This window comes from Parasteatoda tepidariorum, chromosome 7, assembly GCF_982258835.1.
Source record: "Parasteatoda tepidariorum strain Cologne lab strain chromosome 7, Ptep-v5.0, whole genome shotgun sequence".
Lineage (NCBI taxonomy): Eukaryota > Metazoa > Arthropoda > Arachnida > Araneae > Theridiidae > Parasteatoda > Parasteatoda tepidariorum.
Window position 1 is genome coordinate 25383833 of NC_141761.1, and position 26396 is coordinate 25410228.

The 26396-nt window shown below is 31.8% G+C and overlaps 2 protein-coding genes across 2 annotated transcripts in view; one reads left to right on the forward strand and one right to left on the reverse strand.

Moving 5' to 3' along the window:
* Positions 1-1922: 1922 nt before the first annotated feature.
* LOC107447477 (medium-chain acyl-CoA ligase ACSF2, mitochondrial) overlaps positions 1923-26396 on the reverse strand; it is a 68085-nt gene continuing 43611 nt past the window's right edge. Inside the window, exons 11-16 of the mRNA XM_087167519.1 lie at positions 23017-23093; positions 19349-19456; positions 12276-12424; positions 9979-10120; positions 6201-6311; positions 1923-2083 (exon numbers count right to left, since the gene is read on the reverse strand). Of these exons, the coding sequence (XP_087023645.1) occupies positions 1964-2083; positions 6201-6311; positions 9979-10120; positions 12276-12424; positions 19349-19456; positions 23017-23093 (707 nt within the window). The 3' untranslated portion in view covers positions 1923-1963. The remainder of the gene's footprint in view (positions 2084-6200; positions 6312-9978; positions 10121-12275; positions 12425-19348; positions 19457-23016; positions 23094-26396) is intronic.
* Positions 4398-26396, forward strand: part of LOC107437589 (uncharacterized) — a 236234-nt gene continuing 214235 nt past the window's right edge. Inside the window, exon 1 of the mRNA XM_087167509.1 lies at positions 4398-4671. The gene's annotated coding sequence lies outside the window, so the exon portion shown is untranslated. The remainder of the gene's footprint in view (positions 4672-26396) is intronic.

Below are 26396 nucleotides of genomic sequence, written 5' to 3' on the forward strand. Positions count from 1 at the left end.
AAATAATGGTTTTTACGTACTTCAAAATAATTAATAAATGATAATTATTAATAGTAAGTTATAAATGATTATAATCAATTATATAAATAATAGTTAATTATAAATATAAGACAAATATTAAATTGAAAGGACTAAATAAATACAACTAATGTAAAACTTTATGAATCATTTAAATGCAGTAATTATCTAAATACTCTGAACTAAGTCTTCATCAGACTAAAAACTCGATACGTTTTCTGTATCATAATTATCTAACTTTCGCTTTTCAGCCATTTTACTTTACCCTGAAAAACGCTCCAAAATACGCAAAAAAAGAACAAGGTCAAAAACTAATTTCCCCCTTCATTATGAAAAGAAATTTATGGAACCCGTACTGCCATCTGTAGGCAGTAAAACTAACTATGTTTCGCTAGTAGGATTCGTTTTTAACATAATCAATGCATTTTGTGTACAAATGTGAATATTTTGTGAACAAAACTGTTGACGTCTGAAACTCTTGTGAAATAATTTAATACTGTTTTTTACGAATTGAAAATAAGGAGTTTTAATATAACCATTGCTCATACCCCTCCTCCCCCTTGTCAGCAAAAATAAGCAAATCATAAACCACTCCCCATTAGATCCTATTTGAATGGATACATATACAAAGCCACAGACATCCTGATTAAATTTGAAAGCTGTTTATCTTGAATTATATTTAACCAAAGTCATTTGTGCACTTAGAAAAAATCGAACTTAAATACTTTGCTCTCTTTTTATGTTAAAAATGAATTTAAATATGTTTTAGTTGAAATTTTAATTTTTTTACTGTCATTTGCACAAAAATATGAGTTAAATTTGTAATTTTTAACTAAGGATATATTTTGAAATGATCATTATTATAAAAAGAAAGATGAAGCAAACAAAACTTTTGTTTTTAAAATTCCCAAATATCGGTAAATTCCAAAAAGAAAAGAAAAAAAAAGAAAGTACATCTATAAATAGTTTGTGTATCTAATGCATAATGAACGCTGAAAAGTTGGGAGGACCTATCTGGAATTTCAAAATTCAAATCTGGGAGGCAGAAGAAAGTAGAGAAATGGATGCATATCTTCAACAAGTACACATTTTGTAATTTCACTGGGTGTTTAACAAGAAGATTGAAATACAAATAATGGTTTAATATTTGTTTTCAGAAAGATTTTGGTGATCCTCTTCAAGAGACCCCATAAACATATTTTAAGGACAGAACCCTTTATCTAAGTAGGTTTATATTTTAAAGTTGAAATGAATTCTGGAAACACAGCCCATTACCTAAGGAAGTTAAAATTAAGATCTGCAGAATCACTTAAGCTGTATCTTGTCATGCATTTGTCTTCACATCTACGGAAATAGTATATACCGTATTTTCCGGTGCGTAAGTCAACCCTCTATTTTAAAATAAGTTTTAGATTTTGTATGTATTTGTTCTCACATTAGCTAAAAACAAATTTCTAACTAAGTTCTGTTTTCTAAAGATGTAAGATATAGGCAAGCGGAAATATTTTTTAATAATTTTAAAAAATTGCTCAAAGATTTTTTTTGTCCCAATTCTAGTATACATTTAATTTATGCATAAAATAATTTTAAATACTCTGAATGTGAGTTAATTTTTGCTTTCCTAGTTTCTAATACTGATAAATACTTCATGCTTTCATTTGGTTTTAAAAATTTAACTATCACTGGAGTGTAATAATAATTTTTTTTTGTATTTATGTGAAATAGATTATGCTCTTTTTTTATTATCAGATTTTAGAAGGAAAAAAATTATCTTCGTCCAATTGTGTTACTGGTGTATAAGTAGTCAACTTTCAAAATTTTAATTGATTTAAAAAATCTGCTTTTAGATCAGAAAGTATGATATCTTTCTTGGATATCTTACATATAAAAAATATGCACAAACCTTATATATAAAACCTATTCATTCCAATACAGGCAATTTACATCACAAACCTAATTTTTCTATTGATATTTTAGCCATTTCATGTTTCTGGGCTTTTCCGGTTTTTGTTTTTGGAAATTCATCAACAAACAAAATGTAACGAGGAATTTTGTAGTAGCTTATCTGGAAAGAAAAAAGAAAGGCTAATTAGAATACAATTATAGTAAAAATTAACAGTATGACCAGAAATATTTTATCATGTAATTTAAGTGTTTTCCTTCATGGCAAACCAGTTTCTTCCAGTATGTAATGAGAAGTGCAAAATTTTCTTATTAGAGTGTTTCTGATTATTATAAAAGAAAAAAAAAACATATCATAACTCATAATCTTGCAAAATATATACTGAAAGCATGAGCTGTGCTCTCAATCTCATTGGTAGGGGGAAATTAAATGGAGTACTGTATTTGAGTATTCTGTTGTAAACAAAATTCTTTAAAAGGAAGAACCCCTAAATTATTTTTATTTTGCTATCTTCATTTTTATTCAAAGTAAGAATGGTAATCCTTGTAGAGTGGTGTTTAATGTCAGGGCTAAAAAGAATATAGAAGGGCCAGTTCATTCCGCTCTTAGAGCTGAAGCTACGATTTCCCTCCTCATGACGTCAAGCTGCACACAAATCTCGGAGATCGCAAGGAAAGATATTATGAAAACTTTATATCATTCTCTCTGTAAAAATAAGTTCGACTTTTTCTTGATATTAGCTTTCAAATTTTATGCAATTAACATATTATTTCCTTTCAAAAACATAGTTTTAAAAAAAATTCTGGGCCAAAATATTAAATACCATTTTAAACTAATAAAATTATTTTACTTATTGTCGTAAATGACGCTATAAATACTTTATTTTAAAATTTTCAGTTTTAACTTTTATTATTAAGAAAAAAATTTAATGCTTATATCGACACTTTTTTAGCTACATATTGTTCGATAACAATAATTTGTAAAGTTAGGTTAAATTTAGAATCTTGATTTTAAAATATGCTGTTAATGGCAATTTGTTTATACTTAATCATTAGGAAACAACAACCTTAAACGCTAATTATTCTAGCAAAATAATAATTTAGGTTAATAAAAATATTAGAAATTTTGCAATTGCTTATAGATATTTAAATTTAAAAGAATATTATATTTAAGAAATAATTATATTATAATTAAAAAAATAATAAATATTTAGAATAACTATATTAAAAACTGCGTTATGAAACTAGGAGAATTTTAACTATTAATTATCTATACTTTTCATTTAAGTTTTTATTACCTTTGACTTACTCATTTTTTAATTTTTTCGTCTCCTTTTTTTTTCGAAGTAGCTGTTTGGTTTCAATTTAGATGGCTAATTCTTATAAAAGTTCTGAAATGCAAAATAAGCGTATTGCTGTTTTATTCACTGCTTCCGATATCGATATCAAAGAATTTATAAGGGAATTAGAGGACCGATATCGTCCCTCTAATTCCCTTATAAATTCTTTGATGACACTTTTTGATTTTCTGTCCCATGCACACTTTGAAAAATGTTCTTAAATTCCTGATACATTTCCATCCATGCTACTGGCAGAACAATTAGTCCTCCCTTAGATAAGAAAGCACTAGATCAGTGTTTCCCAAACTTTTGACTTTTGTGTACCCTTTCTAAATTTTTCGAAACTCTGTGCACCACTAATAAAAAAATAAATGTATTTTTCACTATAAAAAAATTGCATAAAAGTTAAAAATCACAACTGGCTGTTGGCACCACTAATTATTAACTGTTAACTCTGCAAAAAATAGCCAATAGAAAAATACGTAATCGTAAATTTCATGGCTAGCATTGTTTTTAAATAAAATTTTCTGAAATTTTCGTTTATTGTTTGATATTTCACATAAGAAAGCGTACCCCCTCTAAACTGTTCCCGTACCCCTGGAGGTACGCGTACCACACTTTGGGAAACACTGCACTAGGTAGAGTTAGAGCAATTTTAAAATCATTCTAATCGGCAATCCAAGCAAACGATTTCTCATATCATCATAATCTTGTTTTAAGAAATGCTTACTGCATATTCGTTCATATTTAATATTAACCGGGTCGTTTCGTTTGCAATGTTGAAGCAATTCTTTACATAGTTGTTCATTTACTTTAGGGAACACGTGGGAAATTATATTTTTTCCTTTTGTGTTTCCGTCAGAATTTTTGTAAGTTGCAATCGCACAAACTGGCATTTCATAAATAAATTCAATTGTAATTTACTTCACAAAACTGTGAAAAATCATTACAGGAAACAAAGAATGTCCTGAAATATGTCACAAAAAGGAATGCTCCAATATTAGTTAATGCTAGTTAGACCGATTCTTCGTTCTTGAAGTAAAAGCTCAAGCTTTGTTCCACCGTGACGTCACAGGCGAAAATCAGAGATTTGGCGCTGCGAGAGTTTCCCCAAAGGAGAGAACTAGATCTTCTATTATCTTTAGCCCTGGTTTAATGTAGTGTTAAAATGGGTAGATTTTCTTAGAGTGGTTTGTAAACAATCACAACTTTTCCGCAGTGTGATATTGAAAACCCAAAATTCCATTGTTACAGTTTTAACTTTCCTTAATATCTCTTGAATTGGCTTCTCCTATGGGCATGACGTTTTTTGTTGCAGATTGTTAATATTTTTTGAATGAAAAGTGAAAGTTTAAAAGACAGGCATTTGTTTCAGAACAATTTAAACCATTGCAAGGCTCGGAATAAAAAGGTAAAAAAAAAAATTATATTTTTTCCTAGTTCTTCATTATTTGTCTCTGTCCTGATGATGATATTTACTGATAGTTCAGGAATGGATGCTTACCTTTTTAAACTTTTTATTTGTACTTAGCATATTGTTTTCTTAGTTATTGTGTACAGTGTTTGAAAGAAGTTTGAGACCAAGCAATTTTTTCATAACTATGATTATTGCTAAGTATTGTGATATTGTTTCAAATTTGGTATTTATTTAAAATAGATATTTAAAAAAAAATATGCATTTTTTTTTATGAAAATTGAAACAAACATCTGACTATATTCAAAGCTGGAAGAAGTTTCAAACCACGTTTTTTAATAAAAACATTTAAGTTAATAAAACTGCCAAATGCGTTGTGTTTCAGAAACTTTAAGTGTGAATTTTATTCATGAAACATTTTGACGAAGTGTTTTTTTTTTCGACATTTATTCATCATTTTATATGAGTAAAAAATAAACGCTTTGTTGGTTATTGAAGTTGGCTGCTTTGATATAAGAAATCTGAAAATTGGAATTTTAGTCATTCTTCCTGTCTTTTCATTATTATTATACAGTACAGAACCCGTTATCCGGAAATCAGAAAACCAAAAAACCGGAACGAAATTCGGTAAATTTTCCCGCCATTTCTTTAAAAAAATAATGTTTTTTCCTCATAAGATTTTAGGATTTTTCTTTCTTTTTTGAAAGATGTTTACCTTACCATTATTTTGGAAATAATCATTAGTGTATTACTTCATCGTTTTTTCTTCTTTTTAAGATTATTTCCAAATATTATTTTTTTAGTTGGGTTTAACAATAAAAAAAAACGGCTTTTTGTAGCTATCCAGAAAACCGGAAAAATCAGTTATCCGGAATAGCGATGGTCCCGATCGTTCCGGATAATCGGTTCCTTACTGTAGTTTAATAAGGCCATATGGGTATCCGTTTTTTCTAATGGAAGCAGGTTATCTGCGTGCAAGAAAAATATATAATGGTAGGGCAGATAGAATCGAGAAAAAAAATTGCGAACAGACAGAAATCACTGAAAACTACTTATAAAATCAATAAACTCTGATAATGATTTAGAATTAGTTGCTGCTTTGTACAAATGTTTTTTGTTTTTTATCAAAGCAAAAGTGTTAACCGTTATTTGGGACCGAATTGCACGTGAATTATAAAACTAAATATCTTTACACTTATTTGCAAAAGGGACATTTATTGAATAGCCATATTGAAATTCAAACCGTACGTAGCACTAGTGTTCATAATAACAATGTTACCTTTTTTAATTCAAATATTCGAATTATCTAATGTAGGTTTGGTCTCTATTTTAGATCATTTTATTTATTGTAACATTTGAATTTTGCGCGTTTTAATTGGAATCGCGCTAAGATGTAGGGGTATAAGACTCCAACTTCGTGAAATAAGGGTGGCATGATGCTAATTTATAAACTAAACATATCAATTTATATGTAGTATTTGTTATCTTTACATTACAAGACACGCATCGAAAATGTGTTGTTATACCTTTCCTTGACAGAATTTTCTGACATCTTCTTCGGTCAAGGTCATTCCAGGTTTAACATGAATCCAACAACATAATTCTTCTCCTAATCGCTCATCAGGAACTCCACATATCTTTGAATAATTAAAACATAGATAATTTATATCAAGAAGTTTTCTTTTTCTGTTATGCAAAATAATAATAAAGAATGAAACATGTCATGTCCCAAAATTTACCGATGATTTGAAAAAATAGTAAATAAAATAATATGAATGCACAGTTTGCTGCATTCTGTTGAGGAAACAAGTATTTTGTTCAACCCGCGCTGCTGATTGGAGGAAAAACGTTTTTTACTCCATGTCAGACTGTTCCCCTCTGAAACATACACGTTGCAGTGTGTGTTCGAAGCGGGGGTGCCATCCCCTCTGCCAGGGCTCGAAAAAACTCAGAAATTTTACCCGTCCCCGAGGACGGCTTGTCCAACAATGCACCCGTCCTCCGTTGAAACTAACCCGTCGCTTTTAAATAAATAAAAATATAATTTTCTCCTATTTATTACAAACATTTATATAAATTGCACAATGAATTAGTCGTTACTAGGATTACATTATACAGTAATAAAAGAAATACTAGGTTACTGATAGTAACCTAGTATTTCTTTTATGAAATAATTTAAATGACAAGGGTGAAGTTATCCGGAATGTCAAGTTATCCGATGGTACTGCGTTTTTTAAATGAATCAAATATGACGTTTGCCAGTTCCACAATCAAGCCAATGATTTACAGAGGTTTCTGAACAGAAATCTGAAAGGGGTTTTCCATTTAGGTAGATGTTCATAATTGCTTTTAAAGCTTCTTGTTTAAGACCAGTACGTATTGTGTTTTTTTGTAAGTTTATTGCTGCAAAGCCCCTTTCAACCGCTGCAGTACTCCCAGACAGAGAAAACATCAATATATGCGCAGTATGTTGCTGTATTGTGGGTCATTTTGCTGCCTTGTAACTTACAAGACTCTTGTAAGATAAGAAAAATTGAAAATGTATCACGAACATTAACGGGAAAATGGCCGTCCGCGCGGACGTCGGATTCAAGAAATTCGTTGTCCGCGGAGAATTTTTGACCGTCGAGGACGGGCGGACGGGCTGTTTTTCGAGCCCTGCCCTCTGCAGAGGATCAAAATTGTGATGGCACGTCTTCGGATCATCCTCAGGGATGTTTTCCAGACCGTCGCCAATAGCCCATTGTGCAGCTCTAGTGCGACGTAAATGAACTACAACAACAACAGTGTATGTTTTTCATTTATTATTTTTTTTAGAATTTTGTAATATTTTTTCATTTATTTTCTCTAGAATATATAAATATATATTAAAACTATGAAATAAACATAAGCAGAGAAAATTATTTAAATTACTCTAAGCTTAGAAGTAATTTTCTGTATTCAACATAGGCGTTATTATCTAGTACCTTGGCAGCAATTAAAAACTTCCTTGAGACTTGACGGATTTTGTAGTGTATTCAGAGCATGATGTGAAACCATGGAAAGTCTGAATTTTAGGATTTATTTTCTTAAAATTAAAAAAAAGCTATGGTAAAATAAACGGACCACCCTGAATAACTTTTGATCTAAAGATTGGATCTTCACGTCCTAGGGCACAATCAAACACAAATATGCACTTTCTCTAAATAAACATACCGTTTTTTTCTTTTTTTTCTTCTTTTTTTTTCTTTTCTTTTTTTTTTGGTCGTAGTTGGATTTTAACTAAATGATTGGGGCACACGAAATCTGGGAATAGGGCTCTCATACTTTTTTTACGTTATTTTGAAGAACGTAATTTTACATGGGAAAATACAAAATTGGTCGAAAAGTTCCTGGAAAATCAAATTAACCTAATCAAATCTGATTAAATATAAGATATTTTAAAAATTTGATTTCTCAGGAACTTTTCGACCAATTTCGCACAAATTTTGTATTTTGCTATGTAAAAAAATGTTTACCTTATAATTCAATATTTTTTTGCGACTATTTAAAAAAAAAATTTTAAGTATTTACTAAAAATTAGTTTTTTTAGGGAATTATCTTTTGACAAACGAATTTCATCGTTGTGTGCAAAACATTTTCAATTCGCTTAAAATGTTATCAAGATGTGGCAAAATACGCCAAAGTAAAGTTAACATTAAGGGGTTCTAACTTTGGATCGCTCTTCTGGCTAAACAATAGGGACCATATTTCCCAGATTGAGACCATCCCCTATATTTTGGGAGTCGGAGATCCAAATCCATAATTAAAAAGTTATGTTTATTCAGAAAAAGTGCGTTTTTGTGTCTGATTTCGGAACTTAAAATATCGTTTGCACTAATTAATTAGCACATTTGAGGTAGCTCGTTCGAATTATTAAGATTGAGTTCTGGAACGTGAAGGTCCGATCATTAGATCAAAAGTTTACTACTAAGAAGAAAAAAAATGATCTTGAATAAACTTTTATCTAATGTGAAAGTTACATTAGATAAAAGTTTATTCAATTATAAACTAATGTTGAAATCCTTAAGTAATAGTCGAAATAATTTTTAAAAAAAAATCTTTTAAATGTTTTAAGTTACCACTTGCACGAAAGTGATAAACATAGAAATAATTAGTTTAATTATTGATAAATTATCTAAAAAATTCTGAAGGTATTAAACATAATTGAAATGCCACGTGCTGCCTTGACGCTACGCCTATGCCCAGATGAACGAAGGGGTTACCAGCTGTGTTTCCTCGACGAAGGTTCATCGAACGTTGCTGGATATGAGCCTCTGCAGCAGCAGCCTAATTAATGCACTTATGCTGACTGCTTTGGTGATGATTTTGCATGCCAGTCCACTGAGTGGCGACTGGTGGCTTTTTCCGATAAGTGATAATTTGTGGTCCGTTGGACAGATGCACGTCGGTGTAAACGTCGTGAAACGTCTGGAAGCAAATACTCTGCAACAATCGTCCGAATGGTTCAATCATTACGATCTAGTTCTAGAGAATGTTTTCGTGGCATTCTGTGGATGCACTCATCTTTATGGAAGGCTCAACTCAAGTGTCGCATATGTCCTTGCAGACGCAGACGTATGTCTCCCCAACATACGAATTACTTTTCAGCCATCTATCAGCTGTATAATGCGTCATTACAGCTCGCAGTGTACTTTGCGTGGTTCGAAGGTACTTACTGAATCGGTACTTAAGCCCGATTGTGAATATGAAGGATCAGCTTCGTCAGGTTGTTCGAGCCATGGATTCTCAACAGCATAACGTAGCGCAGCTGGCCACGGCACTGGATTCGGTGCAGCTCAATATCCCAGTGAACACCTTCACTCTCATCCTACACGTTTTGAAGTGATCCGCTCTGCGAAAGGTGATTATTCTGACTTTTTACAAGTGGTCACATTTATGTGACTGGAAGGTGTAATAAGTATTAAAAATATGAAAGGCAATTTTTTTAAACACTCTGTATAGTATCTTTACTACCTTATGTGCTACTTTATTATCAGAGGATACTATTTAGGCTACTATTATTTGTTTCCAAGGATATTATGAGGACTATTATTTTTCTGCTTGAGGACTACTAAAAGAAACTATTTTTGAATACCAATCTCAGTGAAGGACCCTGTAATCAGACCTTGTAAATCACTATCGAATTTTGTGAAAAACACTCGGATGAAAGAATAAAATCGATTTTTTTTAAATAAATTAACATGTTATATTAAACCATAACATTAAATTAAGGATAAATTTGAGGAAGACGTGAAAAAAAATTTATTGGTATGGTATACTCACATAAGATTCTAAGATAGCAGGGTGACAACTCAAAAAATTTTCAATTTCTATGACACATATATTTTCTCCACCCCGAATCACAATATCTTTAAATCTTCCAACAATATTTATCCATCCTTTGTCATTCATAATACCAATGTCACTAAAATGATAAATAATAATTCTCAATGTAAAAAAGGTAAAAATTCTGTTTACTATGAAGAAGGAAATGTCACCAAATGCAATATAAAATTTTGATATCAACCAAAACTTTTGAGGTTCAGAATTGGGATATTTTATTTTGAAGCCATTTGTATTCATCTACCGAAAAATAATTTATACTCAGAAAAGATTGCAGAGGGGAACGTGTATTTTTTAATTTTTTTGAAAGGATGATATAATTTGATCCTTCTTCTAAGATAATTTTTTATTTATTATTTCGAAATAAATTTCTTTTTCTGCTATTCATGATTTTAAAATTTGAAACGGAAATCGTTTGAAACTTAAAATTAATCATTGTTGGTGACTAAAATTGATTCTTTTATCGGTGATCGAAATGAGATACATGTGACGCGTTCATGGTCATAGGAAGAAAAATTCTCCAATGGACAATTACAGTCAATATTTTTAACAAATCATAATGCATTCAGAATCCCAGAAAACACTTTGTTTTCCTAAGAGTGCTATTCATTTAATTATTTTTTTTAAAAAAGAAAAAACTTTACTTTCGTTTTCACCTGAAACGTGGCGTCACGTGATTATTCACGAACTGACGTCACACGTGTCCATCTGTCGTTCATTTACAATTGCTGTGCTGTGAAAGCCAGTATATTTTTGTTTTCGTTCGAATTATCATAATTAAATCCAACTATTTTAGATGATCAATAACTGTCTATATAAAAAAATAGTGCGTGGGGTCCCTCCGCGCGGAAGAAGTTAAACTTCGCAACCTGCGACGTTAATTGTAGAAGAATCAGCAGTCGTAGAAGGATCACTAGTTCGACTCTTTTTCCTGCTCCGCTCGCTTCCGTGCTCTGTAATCACGGTAATATTGTGCATTTTCCCCTCCTTGTCCTCTTGAACCAGTGGAAGTGCTTGTGGTTGCCTCATCGTCTCGCCCTCGAAAATGTATTTGTATTAATAATGTATGTGAATGCGTCATAATGTAATTTCAGAAGAGAAAACCTACCAATCAATTGATATTCACAAGAGACGTACCTTGACATAACCTTAAATTCGTCGCATTGTCCGTGGGATTGTTTTCACTCATTTTTTACAATTGTTATCCACTAAATTTGAAAATAAAAAATACTACCGTATTAAATTATATGTGTATCAAAACAAACTAAAAAAAGATTTATAGAAAAACAATGCTTTTATTTTTATGCTAGTGAGAACCAAAACAATATGGAAATGAATGAGGGAAAACTGGATCCTACCACGTGATTTCCCGGCCAATAAAAATGTAGCGTTAAACGTTTAACGCAACCTTGTTGTAAGTCGCATAAGAAGTATAACTTCAATAATAATGCCCTAATGTAGCATAATGAAAATGTGGGTTTAATATAGCGTATTTTTATAATGTTAAATTTTAATAATACAAACTGAAACATTGTTAACAGTTGACGAAGTTCATTTCATATTTAATTTAGTTTTTCATTATAATTTTTTTTATTTAAATAATTTTAGGAGGATATCAATACCTGTATAACTAAAATTCAATACTTTGCACTGCAAGTACTGACAGTCTTTCCCACTCTTACTTTCCCCCACTCTGTTATCTACCATTTACTACCAGGTTTATGGCACTATATAATTAAAGAAAATCAATTTTAGTGATTTACAAATATGATTATATTGAAGGGTATGTAATATTATTTAAGTATTTACTTGGAATGTAAGAAAGTAGATTTAAAGGAAGCTTGCAATTTTACTTTAAGTAGAAATTATTTTGTCTTTTATTATAATAAAAATAATAATGCAAAAAAATAATTAATACTGCATGTTGGTAACATAACGCAAGAGCTAGAAATGAGATGTTTTTGGTTTCAGGTAAATTATTTTTCTTCATAAACATTAACAACAGAGGATATTCCATAATGCAGATTTTCAAGTTTTGGTTTTAATTTTTTTTTTTTTTTTTTTTTTTCAAATTTTATGTTCCAAATTAAAAAGTGCACAGCTGTTTTAAATTTCATGTACGAGAAACATTCAATTTGCTGCCGAAATTTTTATAAGTGGTATTTCAAGCATTTAATTTTTTAAGAAAATTATTTTAAATTCCTCTCCATTTTTGAAAAGGACCCATATACAATTACCCAGTATGAAGCCAGCCAAATTTATCGATTGCTTTTGCTGTTGCTTCTTGATCTCCCCAATAACCCTGGAACACCAAACGACTTCTTGTGCAGATTTCCCCTGTTACATTTCTTGGAACTAATTGATCTTCACTATCAATAATCTTCACCTAAAATGAAAAAAATAAAGAGATTATTAAAAATCTTATCAACATTCAAACTTTTTTCTTAGAAGAAAAATTGATGAATATTTGTTGGATAAAAACAAGTCCAGATATGGAATAAGAAATTTTTTAATTTCTCAGATGAAAAGCCCAAACTGATTTTCATTTAATACGACGTTATTTTAATTTCTTACCAATCAAAAGCGCAAATTACTTTTATTTATTTGTATTTAATACCACAAACGACGTACTAATACTCTATGAAAAATGTCTACGTGCATTTGCTAAGACTTAACGATTATATTATGCAATGGTCATAGATTTCCTGAATGTATAAGTTGGATGACAATATTTATTATAAGGGAGAAACAATATGACATTTTACGGAAAAACATATGTATTATTCGACTGTATGCGCTAGGTCTAAGGGGAGGAGACAGGGGGATCTAATCTTCTTAATTTAATTTGTTCCAAATAAACGGATGATGGGCTGTATTAAGTAAATTTTTTAATGGTACATTTTATCGTTACAATTGCGATCGCCTTTTTAACTAAGCGAGAACTTACTTTTCATTGTTATTTTAAGAAACATTTAGTTTCAAGTATATGGTATTACATTAAAAAAACAGTAACATATGCAAAATTATAGTTTGAACATATGTCTAACCGGTTGGGAGATGGCCGGTGAATATATGTCTAACCGGTTGGGAGATTTAGTTTCAAGTATATGGTATTACATTAAAAAAACAGTAACATATGCAAAATTATAGTTTGAACATATGTCTCACCGGTTGGGAGATGGCCTGAAGGTCGGACGATCCTGAATCCCAAAGGGGGGGGGGGGGGCTGAAGTCCGGCGCGCCCCCCGTGGGAGTCGTCTGTGTTTGGGCCTGTCCGGCTCGTGACCCGACCGTGGGTTCGCTAAGCCCTCTTGGGCTTCCCCTCCTCTTCTTCCACGAGTCGCTGCAAGGGCTCTCCAGAAGTTCCGCTTGAGCACTGGACAAGCCCGTGACTCGTGGACTGGGGTTCTTAGTGGCCCCGCGAGATCCATCGGAGGCCGAATAGATGAAGAAATTTAAAAACGGAAATAGATGAAGAAATTAAAAAATACAGAATAATTTTCAAATCTGAATGAGCCCTTTGGGAAAAACATAGTTAAAGCTAAGCTTGACAGTTGGAAATCTTTATGTGAAAACTCGAGCAATACATATGGAGCACACTATAAAACTTCTTTTCGAACAAACACTCATCCCTTCATAATATGATTATTACTAATGATTAAGTTCTAATTTTGCTGTTTTTTCCCCTTTATGTACAATAAAAAAAAAATTTTTTTTTTATGAATTATGTATAACATTCTAAGCATTAATTGAGCATTTGTATCGCAAATTCTACTGCCTTTTATTTGTCATCTATGTATGCATGCAATTAACCTGTTTATATCTGCCAATAATATAAGCCCATTTAAATAATTATAGAATATATTTATTCTCCGTAAAATTAATCTGTATATTTATCTGTATAATCTGTATAATTCTTTTTAACCTAGTAAAATATTGTGGAAAAAGGATCCAATTTCTTATACTATTCCGTTAATCTTGACTCTCCTGAAGATTTTAACTTTCCTTTCTTGCCTGTATATAGGGTATCAAACATGAATCTATTAGAAAAGAAAACTTATCTTAGCTGCCACACACGACACTATTCTTCTCCGCTAAAATTGTCGAATGAGCTTACCATTTACAACATCGACCAGTTTTCAAAGAATTAAAACTTAGCTTTAAATGTTAATTTTAGAAAATGTTTCCCAAGAATTTTGTTGAAAAATAAATGGTATTAATCTATGATTATGGACAACCTGCATTAATGGGTTTCAAGTTATTAAATTATACACAATGAAGAATTTTGAAGACAAGAAAAAATAATTTGTATCAGTTGGCTATCTGTAGGGTCCAGCAGTGGATTGATCGTTAAGATACGGTTCCCAGCAGATCACCGAAGTCAAAGGCGAGGGGTGTTGCTTAGTGGGCAACTGAGCTCCTGTGCACTGTGGCACGCACCTCCGATCTAACAAAAATGAAGAAATAAAAAATAGGGGGGTATGTTAATCTAATAAAGATGAGAATAAATTGGGTAAAAAATTGGGTGGGAGTCTATAGCGGGTCACCGAAGTCCAGCATCACTGGCTGCTGTCAGCGTGTTTGTTCCCCTGGGTCTCTGGCTGATCTGATATGGATGTACAATGCACAAAAATAATAATAATCAACCTGTATAACTTTTGATCTAATTATTGGATTTCACTTTAATAGGATTCAATATTTATGGGTCCCGCAGAGGACTGATCGTTAAGACACGGTTCCCAGCAGATCACCGAAGTCAAGCATCACTGGCTGCGGTCAGTGTGCGGGTGGGTGACCACTTGGATTAGTCTGCGTATGGACAGAGGGTGTGCGGTATGGGTCCTCGTTAAACTGTTCTACCGTAAAGTGCTCGACTTCGCGTGCAGGTAGTCGGGCTACCGAAGAGCCCGACTACCGCAGAGGATCAAAATTGTGATGGTATGTCTTCGGATCATCCACAGGGATGTTTCCCAGACCGTCGCCAATACCCCATTGTGCAGCTCTAGTGCGGCGTAAATGAACTACAACAACAACGCTATCTAGGCACAGTGAGATTAAAAAAAAGCGAAAACTCTGAAAAACTTTTGATGCACTAATCATATTTTAGCGCGGCCGGGATAGCCTGGTCGGTAAGGCGCTGGGCCCATATCCAAGAGGTCGTGGGTTCGATCCTCGCCGGCCGAAGACTCCCCGTGTAGTAAATGGTGACTGATGCACGTTAAATCTGTCGAGTCTCAATGTCCTCCATGTTCCCACAACAAATCAATACCTCTGGGGGTACTGATCCAGGAGTTTCCTTGTCTTCTGGATTGGTTCAAAAATTACAAGGCTACGGAGTTGAACGTAAGTAGTCGTAAACCCATGAAATTGGGTCGGCTGTTCAACGACGGTTATAAAATAAAATAAAATAAAATCATATTTTAGCGTATTATAGAACTCAACCTTAATGGTTCGAGGGTCTAACCTCAAATTAATTAATGCAGACGATACTTTGAGTAACGGTATCAGACAAAAAGGGAATCGTTCATCCTATACTAATACTTTTACTGGCCTTTGCTTAGCCTAACATGGCGGTGAAAAGCAAGGACTCAGACATCAAAACCAGAGTTGGCCGTTGATTACAGTAATCGATTACAACTGTAATTGATTACAGATAATTACAGCTATGTAATCAATTACTTGTAATCACGATTACAAGTAATCAATTACTTGTAATCGTGATTACAACTTTCAAAAAATTTTGATTACAGCTGTAATCATGATTACAATTTTGATTACAGTAATCAATTACTTGTAATCGTGATTACAACTTTCAAAAAATTTTGATTACAGCTGTAATCATGATTACAATTTTGATCACAGTAATCAATTACTTGTAATCATGATTACAAGTAATTGCGATTACAAGTAATCACAACAAAAACGATTACAAGTAATTATGATTACAAGTAATCAAAATATATGATTACATGTAATCATGATTACATGTAATTTGATTACATGTAATTGTGATTACTTGTAATCAAATTATACGATTACAAGTTATTACGATTGTATACTATAGTCAAATTTTTTATGTAAGTATTCATGTGTTTACATATTTTTATGTACATAGAATGTACGTACGCATGAACGTACAATTTGCGATTCCTATACATACAATGTATGCACAAACGTTGTTTGTACGTACAATATTCACAATTATATTGTAATATACTTAATGCAATGCGCATATGCTTAGTACATATAATTATGCATTTATGATACATGTACGCATGTATGTTAGTTTGTACAAAAAGGCAATGTTTTGTATCTTTGTATACATAGACAATGTATGTATGAACGTATATGAAAATTATGTTTATGCGCTTGCATGCTTTTATGCACTTAAGTGCATATATTGTATAAATTTACGATAATAGCACGTATATACAATGTACGTTTGTATATAAAATTGTACGTATTTGCGTACAATATGTAAAAATGTTATTTAAAGGTACAATATATGCACATAGTTGCGTAAATAAAATGCGTACATGTATACATGCATATTTATATGTACATCGATATATGTGCACGCAAAGTATGTACTTATGTACAACTTACGTATGTACTTGTATAACTACATACTTTGTTAATACTTATGCGCATGTAATGCATGGATGTACAAAAAAATAGTTATATGCACAATGTATGCATGTGCATGCAACGTATACATGTACATAAGTACAAGTTATGTACAAATACGTGCGTACATTTAAATATATGTAATTACAATATACACATACATTGTGCATACATTAAAAAAATTTATATGAGTAAAGTTATTAAAAATTTTTTTAAAATTATTCTAAGGTATATGAAACTCGACCTCATATTTTTTAGAAAGCAAACGATAATTTTATTTGGAATTTCTAAATATTAATTCCACACATAAAATTTACCGTTTTTCTTATCATTTAAAAAATTTCTATGAATCTTGCATTATGTTATAAAAAAAATAAATCTGTATTGTCAAACATTTCATGAAAATACCTGAAAATAATTTTTTATTCAGAGAATTTCAAAATGATATAGAACAATTAAAGCTGAAAACTAAATTTAAATATCGTTTGATTTTGTCATTTAACTTGCTTGAGTCATTAAAAGTTAACTTACATGCATTTTATTCATTGCATTGTACACATATTTAGACATAAATGTAATGTACATATGTATACGTGTAATGTATGTACGCATGTACAATGTATGTACATACATTCATGTATTGTACGTGCATATATAGTACATATGGATATGCATACATGGAACATACGTGTATTGTACATGTGTGGATACATTCATTGTACATATATACATTGCACCATATGCATAGATAGGGATAGCATGCATGTACACATGTAAAATTTGTACGAAAGAATTATGCCCAATATATTTATGCACATACGTACTGTATATGTACACACATATGTACATTATATGAACATTATATGTTCATTTCATCATATGTACATTATGTGAATATACCTCTGTACGCTATATGTATGTACATCTGTACGCTATATGTATATACATCTGTACCATATATGCATCTCAAATGTGTGTACGTACGTTATGCATGTCGAATGCATGTATGAATATATGTGAAATATAAATACACCCAATGTACGTACAATAGTTCACAAATGTATTATGCATATTTGGATACTTACATTGAGCATGAACATATTATGTACATGTACATAAATACACTGGACATGCATATCATGTACATGTATACATACATATATTGTACATCCTACAGATATACCTATATTGAACATGCATACATACATATATTGTACTGTTCATAAATAAATTGCACATACATGCATGGGACATGCATTGTACAGACAATGTATGTATGTTCGTACAAACACAAGTACTTGTATATACATGCGTACATGAACATAGATATACATTTTACATACACAAATATTTGCATAAAATGCATATATTCATTGTGTATAAATGTACATGTATACATGTAGAGTGTATGTACATGTGTGTGATACTAAAATGTCTGAACATATGCACTAGATAAAATCATATGTACATACATTTCAGTTACATTCATTTGTACGTATACAAATACGTACAAAATGCAGTACATGTTAATACGTGCAAAATGTATCTTTATAAAATACATTCTACTATCTACTGTGAAATATAATCATTTATAAGAATACAATAGTCTTGTAATCGTGTAATTAGATTACATGTAATCATGATTACATGTAATCAAATTACATGTAATCAAATTACATGTAATCATATATTTTGATTACTTGTAATCATAATTACTTGTAATCATAATTACTTGTAATCATTTTTGTTGTGATTACTTGTAATCGCAATTACTTGGAATCATGATTACAAGTAATTGATTACTGTAATCAAAACTGTAATCATGATTACAGCTGTAATCAAAATTTTTTGAAAATTGTAATCATGATTACAAGTAATTGATTACTGTAATCGACTATGTAATCATGATTACAGCTGTAATCAAACTTTGCAATCACGATTGCAAGTAATTGATTACTGTAATCAATATTGTAATCATGATTACAGCTGTAATCAAAATTTTTGAAAATTGTAATCATGATTACAAGTAATTGATTACTGTAATCAAAAAATGTAATCGATTACATTTTTGGCCAACTCTGATCAAAACGATGTCAAACTCTTTGGCGAATATTTCTGAATCTCAATGGTAAGTAAATCCCCTCTCTTAATCGTCAAATAATGAAATGATGAAAATGGTTTGAAATAATTGAATGGTTGAAGTTGAAACCTACACCGAATTTTAAGTTGGAATATTGAGTTGCGCAATGTCAACCGTTTCCCGATTCATAGCTTAGTTGAATCTTTTTAAAATTTTACGTGTTTGATTTCGCTTATGGATATTTCAATTATCTTTTCCTCGATTTGTTTTCTTTGCGTAGGCATAATTTTTTTTTTGTTTAAAAGTGTAACCGCTATTTTCTTTATTTTTTGTGTTTGGTATTTTACGAGGTTTTGTTCCTCAGATAGAAAACAAAACACGTTGACATGGGAAGTTGTTAAGAGAATATATTTTTCCTGCAGTTACAGACTTTTGAGGTTGACGGTGAAACTGCCATCTTATCTTATTAGGTTTAAGAATTAAATGAAGTTAACAAGCTACAGAATATTATCACATTTATTATTGGCATAACTAGGCACTATTAAGAGATGCAAAGTCAGAATTCATTTTCTTACTAGAACAAAATCTTGAATAACGACTCACCTCTATACCAGCAACGGGTTCCATAAATCCTCCTAAAACCTCGTCACGATTACTATTAAGACTTGTCAATGCCACAGCAGCAGTTCCTTCTGATAAACCATATGCGCGCTATAATTAAATATTTATTTTATTACGCAATAACAGTGAAATAAGACATGCATTAACGCGTTTTTTAAATAAGAATTAGTTGTTTTTTTTGGAGAACTTTGCGTTAAATGTCACTACAAAAGTAAAAACATTTTTTATACGGGTTGAATTAACCAAAAGTGTGATAGTGTCAGAGATACAGGTTTTTAATAAGAAGGTAAAAGGATTACACCGCAGACGGTGTGTAAATAATTAGAGCATTTAAAGTCGTTCTTCAGCTGTATACGAGCAGGAAAAAACAATGGGTGAGATTTTTTAATGGCAGTAGTGGGTGAATTGCACAGATCCTTGCAGGACTTTTCGTAGAAAGCAAAGTGCTGCACATATGTCGCAAGTTGTAACTCTCCGATTGCCACAATTTATTTAATCGACACAAGCATTAGAGTTACGCGTGTTTGTTCCCCTGGGTCTCTGGCTGATCTGATATTGATGTACAATGCACAAAAATAATAATAATCAACCTGTATAACTTTTGATCTAATTATTGGATTTCACTTTAATAGGATTCAATATTTATGGGTCCCGCAGTGGACTGATCGTTAAGGCACGGTTCCCAGCAGATCACCGAAGTCAAGCATCACTGACTGCGGTCAGTGTGCTGGTGGGTGACCACTTGGATCAGTCTGCGTAGGGACCGAGGGTGAGCGATATTGGTCCTCGTTAAACTGTTCTACCGTAAAGTGCTCGACTTCGCTTGCAGGTCATCAGGCTACCGAAGCAGGGGTGTCATCCCCTCTGCAGAGGATCAAAATTGTGATGGTATGTCTTCGGGTCATCCTCAGGGATGTTTCCCAGACCGACGCCAATAGCCCATTGTGCAGCTCTACTGCGACGTAAATGAACTACAGCAACAGTATTTATGGTTTAAGAGGGTGATCTCAAATATGCTAATTAGTAATGGCAAACAATATTTTAAGTTACAAATTAAGACATGAAAACGTACTATCTCTGAATAAGCAGCTTTTTTTTTTCAGACAGATATTTCCTGACCTACAAAATATAGCAGCAATCTGGGATATAGGGTCCTAAAAGTTTGGACCCCTTAATGTTATTATTGTCATAAGATATATATTTCATCACTAATCTTCCAATTCAATAATTCACTTTTTATTATTTTAGCCACTGGATGGCGCTGTTTTATTATGAAATGTATAACTTTTATTAAGTTTCACTTTACTACTCATCTATCTTCCATCTTGTTAAGAGCACTAGCTTACCTACTTACAAATTATGTTTATTTAATAATAAACTCTTGTTTTAAAAGGCAATCTGAACTTTTTACTGAATTAATAATGCCTGAATTCCTTGAGTAATTCCTACTAAGTATTCCAGTACTACTGCAGTAAAGAAAGTGAAGACAACAAAAGAGAGCAAACGAAATGCAGGCGATATTTTTCTCTGCTATCTTTTATTCGCATATGTGAGTGATTACTAAGGCCCGGAGTTTGATGACATTTGCATTTTTTTGCATTTTTGGACATTTTTTGTCCTTTAGAGCATTTTTTTAGATTTATAGGGCATTTTTCATTAAATTTTTTGGTTTATTTTGCATTTTAGAGCATTTTTTAAATTTTTTGTTAATTTTTTCCAATTTTTACTACTTTTTTATCATTTTTTATTATTACACTGGCTTCCAAACAGTGAAGAAAATCTCTAGGATATTAACAGGTGAAGCAACATCTTTTCAAATTGAAGAAGAATTGCCAGTAAGTGAGACCGTTTTTTTCAAGTACGCGCCAATAACATCAGTAGACGTTGAAAGAAGCTTCTCCAGGTATAAAAATTTACTTTCAGACAAGAGACGCTCGTTTACATTTCAAAATATCAAAAAAAAATTAATAATCCAATGTAATTCTGATATTTAGTAATATTATGAGATGGAAGTTGTTATATTCATTAAAGTTTCTATACAAAATGAAAATATTTTGGAGTCAATATATTTTCCGTTTTTTTGTTGTTATTTTAGGATATAAAACATATTTTTCAAATTTTAATAAACGTAGAACAAGTATTGCATTGCTTTATATTTTTTGAAATGACTCATAATAATTTTAAAGAGCAAAACATTGTTTTAGTTCAATATTTTTACTTTATTTAAGTCATGTCATAAGGCATTTTTAGCGCAATTTTCGCATTTTTAAGGGCATTTTTTGCACTTTTTAAGGGCATTAATTGGGATTTTTTAGGTCATCAAAATCCGGGCTCTAGTGATTACCAACAATTATAACTTTTTGCACACTTCGCTATCATACATTCAAAATTCGATTTCTCAAGGACCGATTTCGGGCAAATTTTGTATTATGAAAATTAGTTTTTTTTTAAATTATGTAAAAATTCGTATACCTTGCATTTTTAATTTTTTTCAACCATTATTAAATAAAATAATAGAAAAAAATTATAAATAATTATTAAAAATTATTTTTTTTTACATGAAATAATCTTTAGGTAAACGAATTTCGCAATTCTGGGCAAAACATTTTCGATTCGCTTAAATTCTTGAGTTATAGAGAAATGTACAAAAAGTAAAATTAAGGAGTTAAACTTTTGACCACATTCTTGATCAAGGGACCACATTCTTGATATAGGGACCATATTTCCCACATTGTGGCTACTCCCAGTATATTGGAGATAAGAAATCCAAATCCATAGAAAAAAAAAGTATGCTAATTCAGTGAATCATGTATTGAGACCTAACGTGAAATTCCGATCATTAGATCAAAAAAGTTGTTCAGGGTATCTCTCATATATAATATACAATCGGACCTGTTTATCTCGAATCTCTCCGGAAAGACGAAACATTTGAGATAAAGAGGTTTCGAGCTGTGCAGGTATTTGACAATTAAATTTAGTTAAGGAATTCGATTATAAGTGCTTTAATTGTTTTTAGTAGAAAAATGTATGCATTTCTGTAAATTAATTATACCACATATATGTATTTACATTCATTTTTTTTCTTTACGTACCTTTAACATTGAAAATAATGACGTCTAACCTTCTTTGTTTGTTATGTTGTTTGGGCATTTATGCTCGATTATTAGAAATTTCGAGAAACAGAGGTTTTGAAAGAAAACACTTCGAGATAGACATGGAAAATACATTTGATTTTAGTAAATGGAAGGAATTTTGAGATAAAAGTTTAACTATATATGTATATATATTCCAATCATTTTTTTAGTTATTGTGTATTTTAATTGCTTTTTTTTCACGGCTATTTGATGTGGAGGAAAAAGTAATTTTAATTAGTAAATTTTTTTCAGTAGAATACATTTCTGCCGCAAAATTAGCTTTTTTTCTGAATATTTGAATTAATTTTAAAGTTTGTTCTGAGACTTTTTCCTCCCGATTAAATTCATTTGCATAATAAAGGAAGGTTAATATGTGTTAGTAGTGTACAGGGAAACTAATGAGTTAAAACTAGTTTTTCGTGGAATAACATTATGCATGAAAAATTAATTGAATTTAAATAGTGAACAAACAAATAAATTTAAAAAAAAAAGTTTCGAAAGCGGAAGTGAACATACTTGAATAGTTGAAAAGTGAAAATCATTATACAATCCGTTAAGAACACCTTCCGGTATAGCAGCTCCAGAGAGTAAAGCTGTAAAAAAAATATCAAATAATGTGCGAAAGTTGCAAATAAAAACATCTAATTTAAATATAATAGCAAAAAGGGAAATCTGATTATTTTTATTATTATTTATTATTATCGTTTTATAATTATTATTTTCTATGAAAAAATATCTTTTCTGCAGGTTTTTCCCCCACTTTTATTAAAGGTTTTTGGTCGCATTTAAGACACCAACTTTCTTACAACCCTCTTCCTTTCTTACATTTCTGTGAATGATCGCATTCGAGTTCAGAATAACTGAAAATTGTTATTGAATTCTTTTTACAGATCCATTGCTGTTATAGAAATAGATCTATTACTGTTACAGTAATAGTAATAGATCTATTACTGTTTGTTTGAACTTCAGGGGGATGTTCCCATCAACTTGGGAGGGGGGAGGCACCACTGTTCTTTAAGTAGAGGCCCTAGTAAGTGATTCATTGTAATGCCTACGAGCCGAAAAAAAGGTATAGGTTTAGTGAATTTAAATAATAGGAATTTGAATGCATTTGGCTTTAATACTACATAAAGTTTAAGAGCATTAAAATTTGGAAACTTTCTGATGAGGAAAATCGAAGACTTTTTTTTCCATTTATTTATAGTTTCTGAAGGGGAGAGAAAAATAAATAGGTTTATAAAATTATACGAAAAATATTAAAGTAGTTATTCCCATAATAGCAGCCACACTCGAATTATAACACTGTAGAACCTCCTCGATCAACTGTCTCTCAAGAGAGCAGTCATCGAGACCGATAAAGAAGGGAAAATGGCGCAGGTGGGTTGACATAAAATATCAAACCCGAGAACTAATGAAAAGTTTAAGTAATAGATTTGAAAATGAATAAATTGTTAATGAGTAGAAAAATTTTAGTTGAGAAACTATCTACTGTAAAAATATTTACAATGCAAAAGAGAGATGAATTAACTGTATTTAAAAATTTTGCTTTAAACACATTCTTTTCTTCTAAGCGCAAGCAATGAATTACCAGCATTTCTAACAGATGGCTGTTCATTTTATGTTACTTCAAATGATTACAGAAAGTTCCTCAATGCTTTGAGGTCTTTCACACGTGTTGGCTCTGATTGTGGTCCCCTTTTGCCGTCTTCAACTTTGAGCATCTTCAACCATTTTTGGAACCCATAAGTTCAGTTTCAACATTTTCATCAGCTGATGCATAAACATCAAACATGCTTTCTGGAGAATTTTCTCCAAACAAATACTCACTTTTTGTTTTTATCATCAGGAAAACCGTTATTCTTTTCAAAACGAAATAACTTCAATATTTGTTATAAATGTTAGTAGAATTTCTGAGCGATAGTCACGGGTATAGTTCGTTCACCAGGAGTTGGCACTTGGCTCCACCTCCTCGGACGAAGAGTTCATTTCAGCGCGGGTGTGGGAGGAGAAACGTATCCGCTCTTGAAAACCCTCAATGCGTTCCTAACGCAAACAGTGAATTCTTTTTCAGTCACTTACTTTGCTTTATCATCTACTATTATACCTTTCGTTACTCTAGCTCAAGGATGGGCAAACTTTTTGGGTCGTGGGCCAAAAATCTAGAAAAAAAAGTTTGGTGGGCCGAGTAAAAACTTCTGAAATAAAATAAAGTCAATTCATCATTGAGTGCACGTCACTCTACATCAACTTTGCGTTTTTTAGTTGCCATTTTGGGATAAAAAATGTTTACAAATAACTCAAAAAGGCAGTAGCCATTTTATACATTTAATAATTTCACCATTATTTACAATGACATTGTATGTGTGCAACTTTTCCATACGCAGTAAATTATGTTAGAACTCGAGCCGGCAGAAAAATCCGTTCGTTGGAACTTAAAACGCGTAGTCAGCCTCATGTGAAGTACAATTCACCTATATTAGATTCCATATGTCTGCTCCTCGAGAAAGACAAATACTAGTTGGAGCTAATCTACAGCTATTCTATAAAGAACTTTTGCTGTCAACATTTTATCAGTTAAAGCTGTTTGTGCTAACTATTTTAATAAATTTATGTTTTGTAGAACAAAAATAGAGAAAGTGAAAAGGTCATCAGTACTTTGTTAAAAAAGAAATCAACAAAAATAGTTTTAAACAAAATAGATATATTCGCCACTGATCAGCTAGTTAAAATTCTGTCCGCGGGCCGGATAAAATCTTCTGGCGGGCCGTAGTTTCCCCATCCCTGCTCTAGCTTATGAAATATATTGCAGCAAAATGTCTCAAAAAGGACAAACTATTCACTCAAATAAGAGAATTGCCATCAAACTTATGAAATATTTAATGTTAAAATAAAGCACATAAAGATTGCAAAATAAATATTTTTGTCATACGATCGCCAAATAGCAACCTTGTTCAGGATGGTACACATCCTTCACCCAGAAATAGCGAAATTGTGTCGTCGGATACCACGTGATGAAGGCGGGGCCAAGTGCCAACTCCTGGTGAACGAACTGTGGGAACGAGGAATAGCGTTCCTACATTTTTACGGAACCAAAGACAACATCAAAACAATCACAAGATAAAAATAAACACTTTTATTTTCCTGGAAAATGATAGTCACAAAAGCTGCGTGACTAACTTAAAAACAAATTAAAATTCAAAATAGAGTATAACAGAGTAGTAGTGGTTTTGTGGTTTAACAGATGCATATATATACTGGAGAAAATGTGCGATGAATAATTATGACATCAGTATCCTGCAGTCAGTTGCAGTTAATTTCTGACAGCAGAAAGAATATCAGGATGAGAGGTCACAGGTTCGGTATTCCAATCCGCAGGTCTGATCTAGTGAATTCTACAGTACTCCCCTTCCAGTCTGTAAGACGTTTAGGCTTGGAATGGACGAACAATACCTTGCTTTATTAAATCGGCGAATTCTTTACGAACAATTTTTAATTTCTCAGGCGATAGACGTCTTGCTTTAGGAAAAACCGGGGGTCCAAATGTTTCAATGCAATGTGTCACACCGTAGTCTTGGCGCGGTGCATTTTGATTGAAACTTAAAATATTCGGATATTTGATCAACAAATCATGATAACGGTTCTCTGATGAGACCAAAGTTAATCCAAATGATGGTCCAGGACATGAAATGCCCTTAGAAAAAACTGTTGTCAAACTGTCAAGCAATCGACGATTTTTAACATCGACCAACAGTCCGAAACGTTCCAAAAAATCCGCACCAATAATAGGGCTTGACACATCAGCAATGATAAAATTGAAGTCAAACCTTCTACGCAAGCCAAGATCTAGTTCTAAACGCTTACTGCCGTATGTTGAGATTTTAGAACCGTTTGCAGCA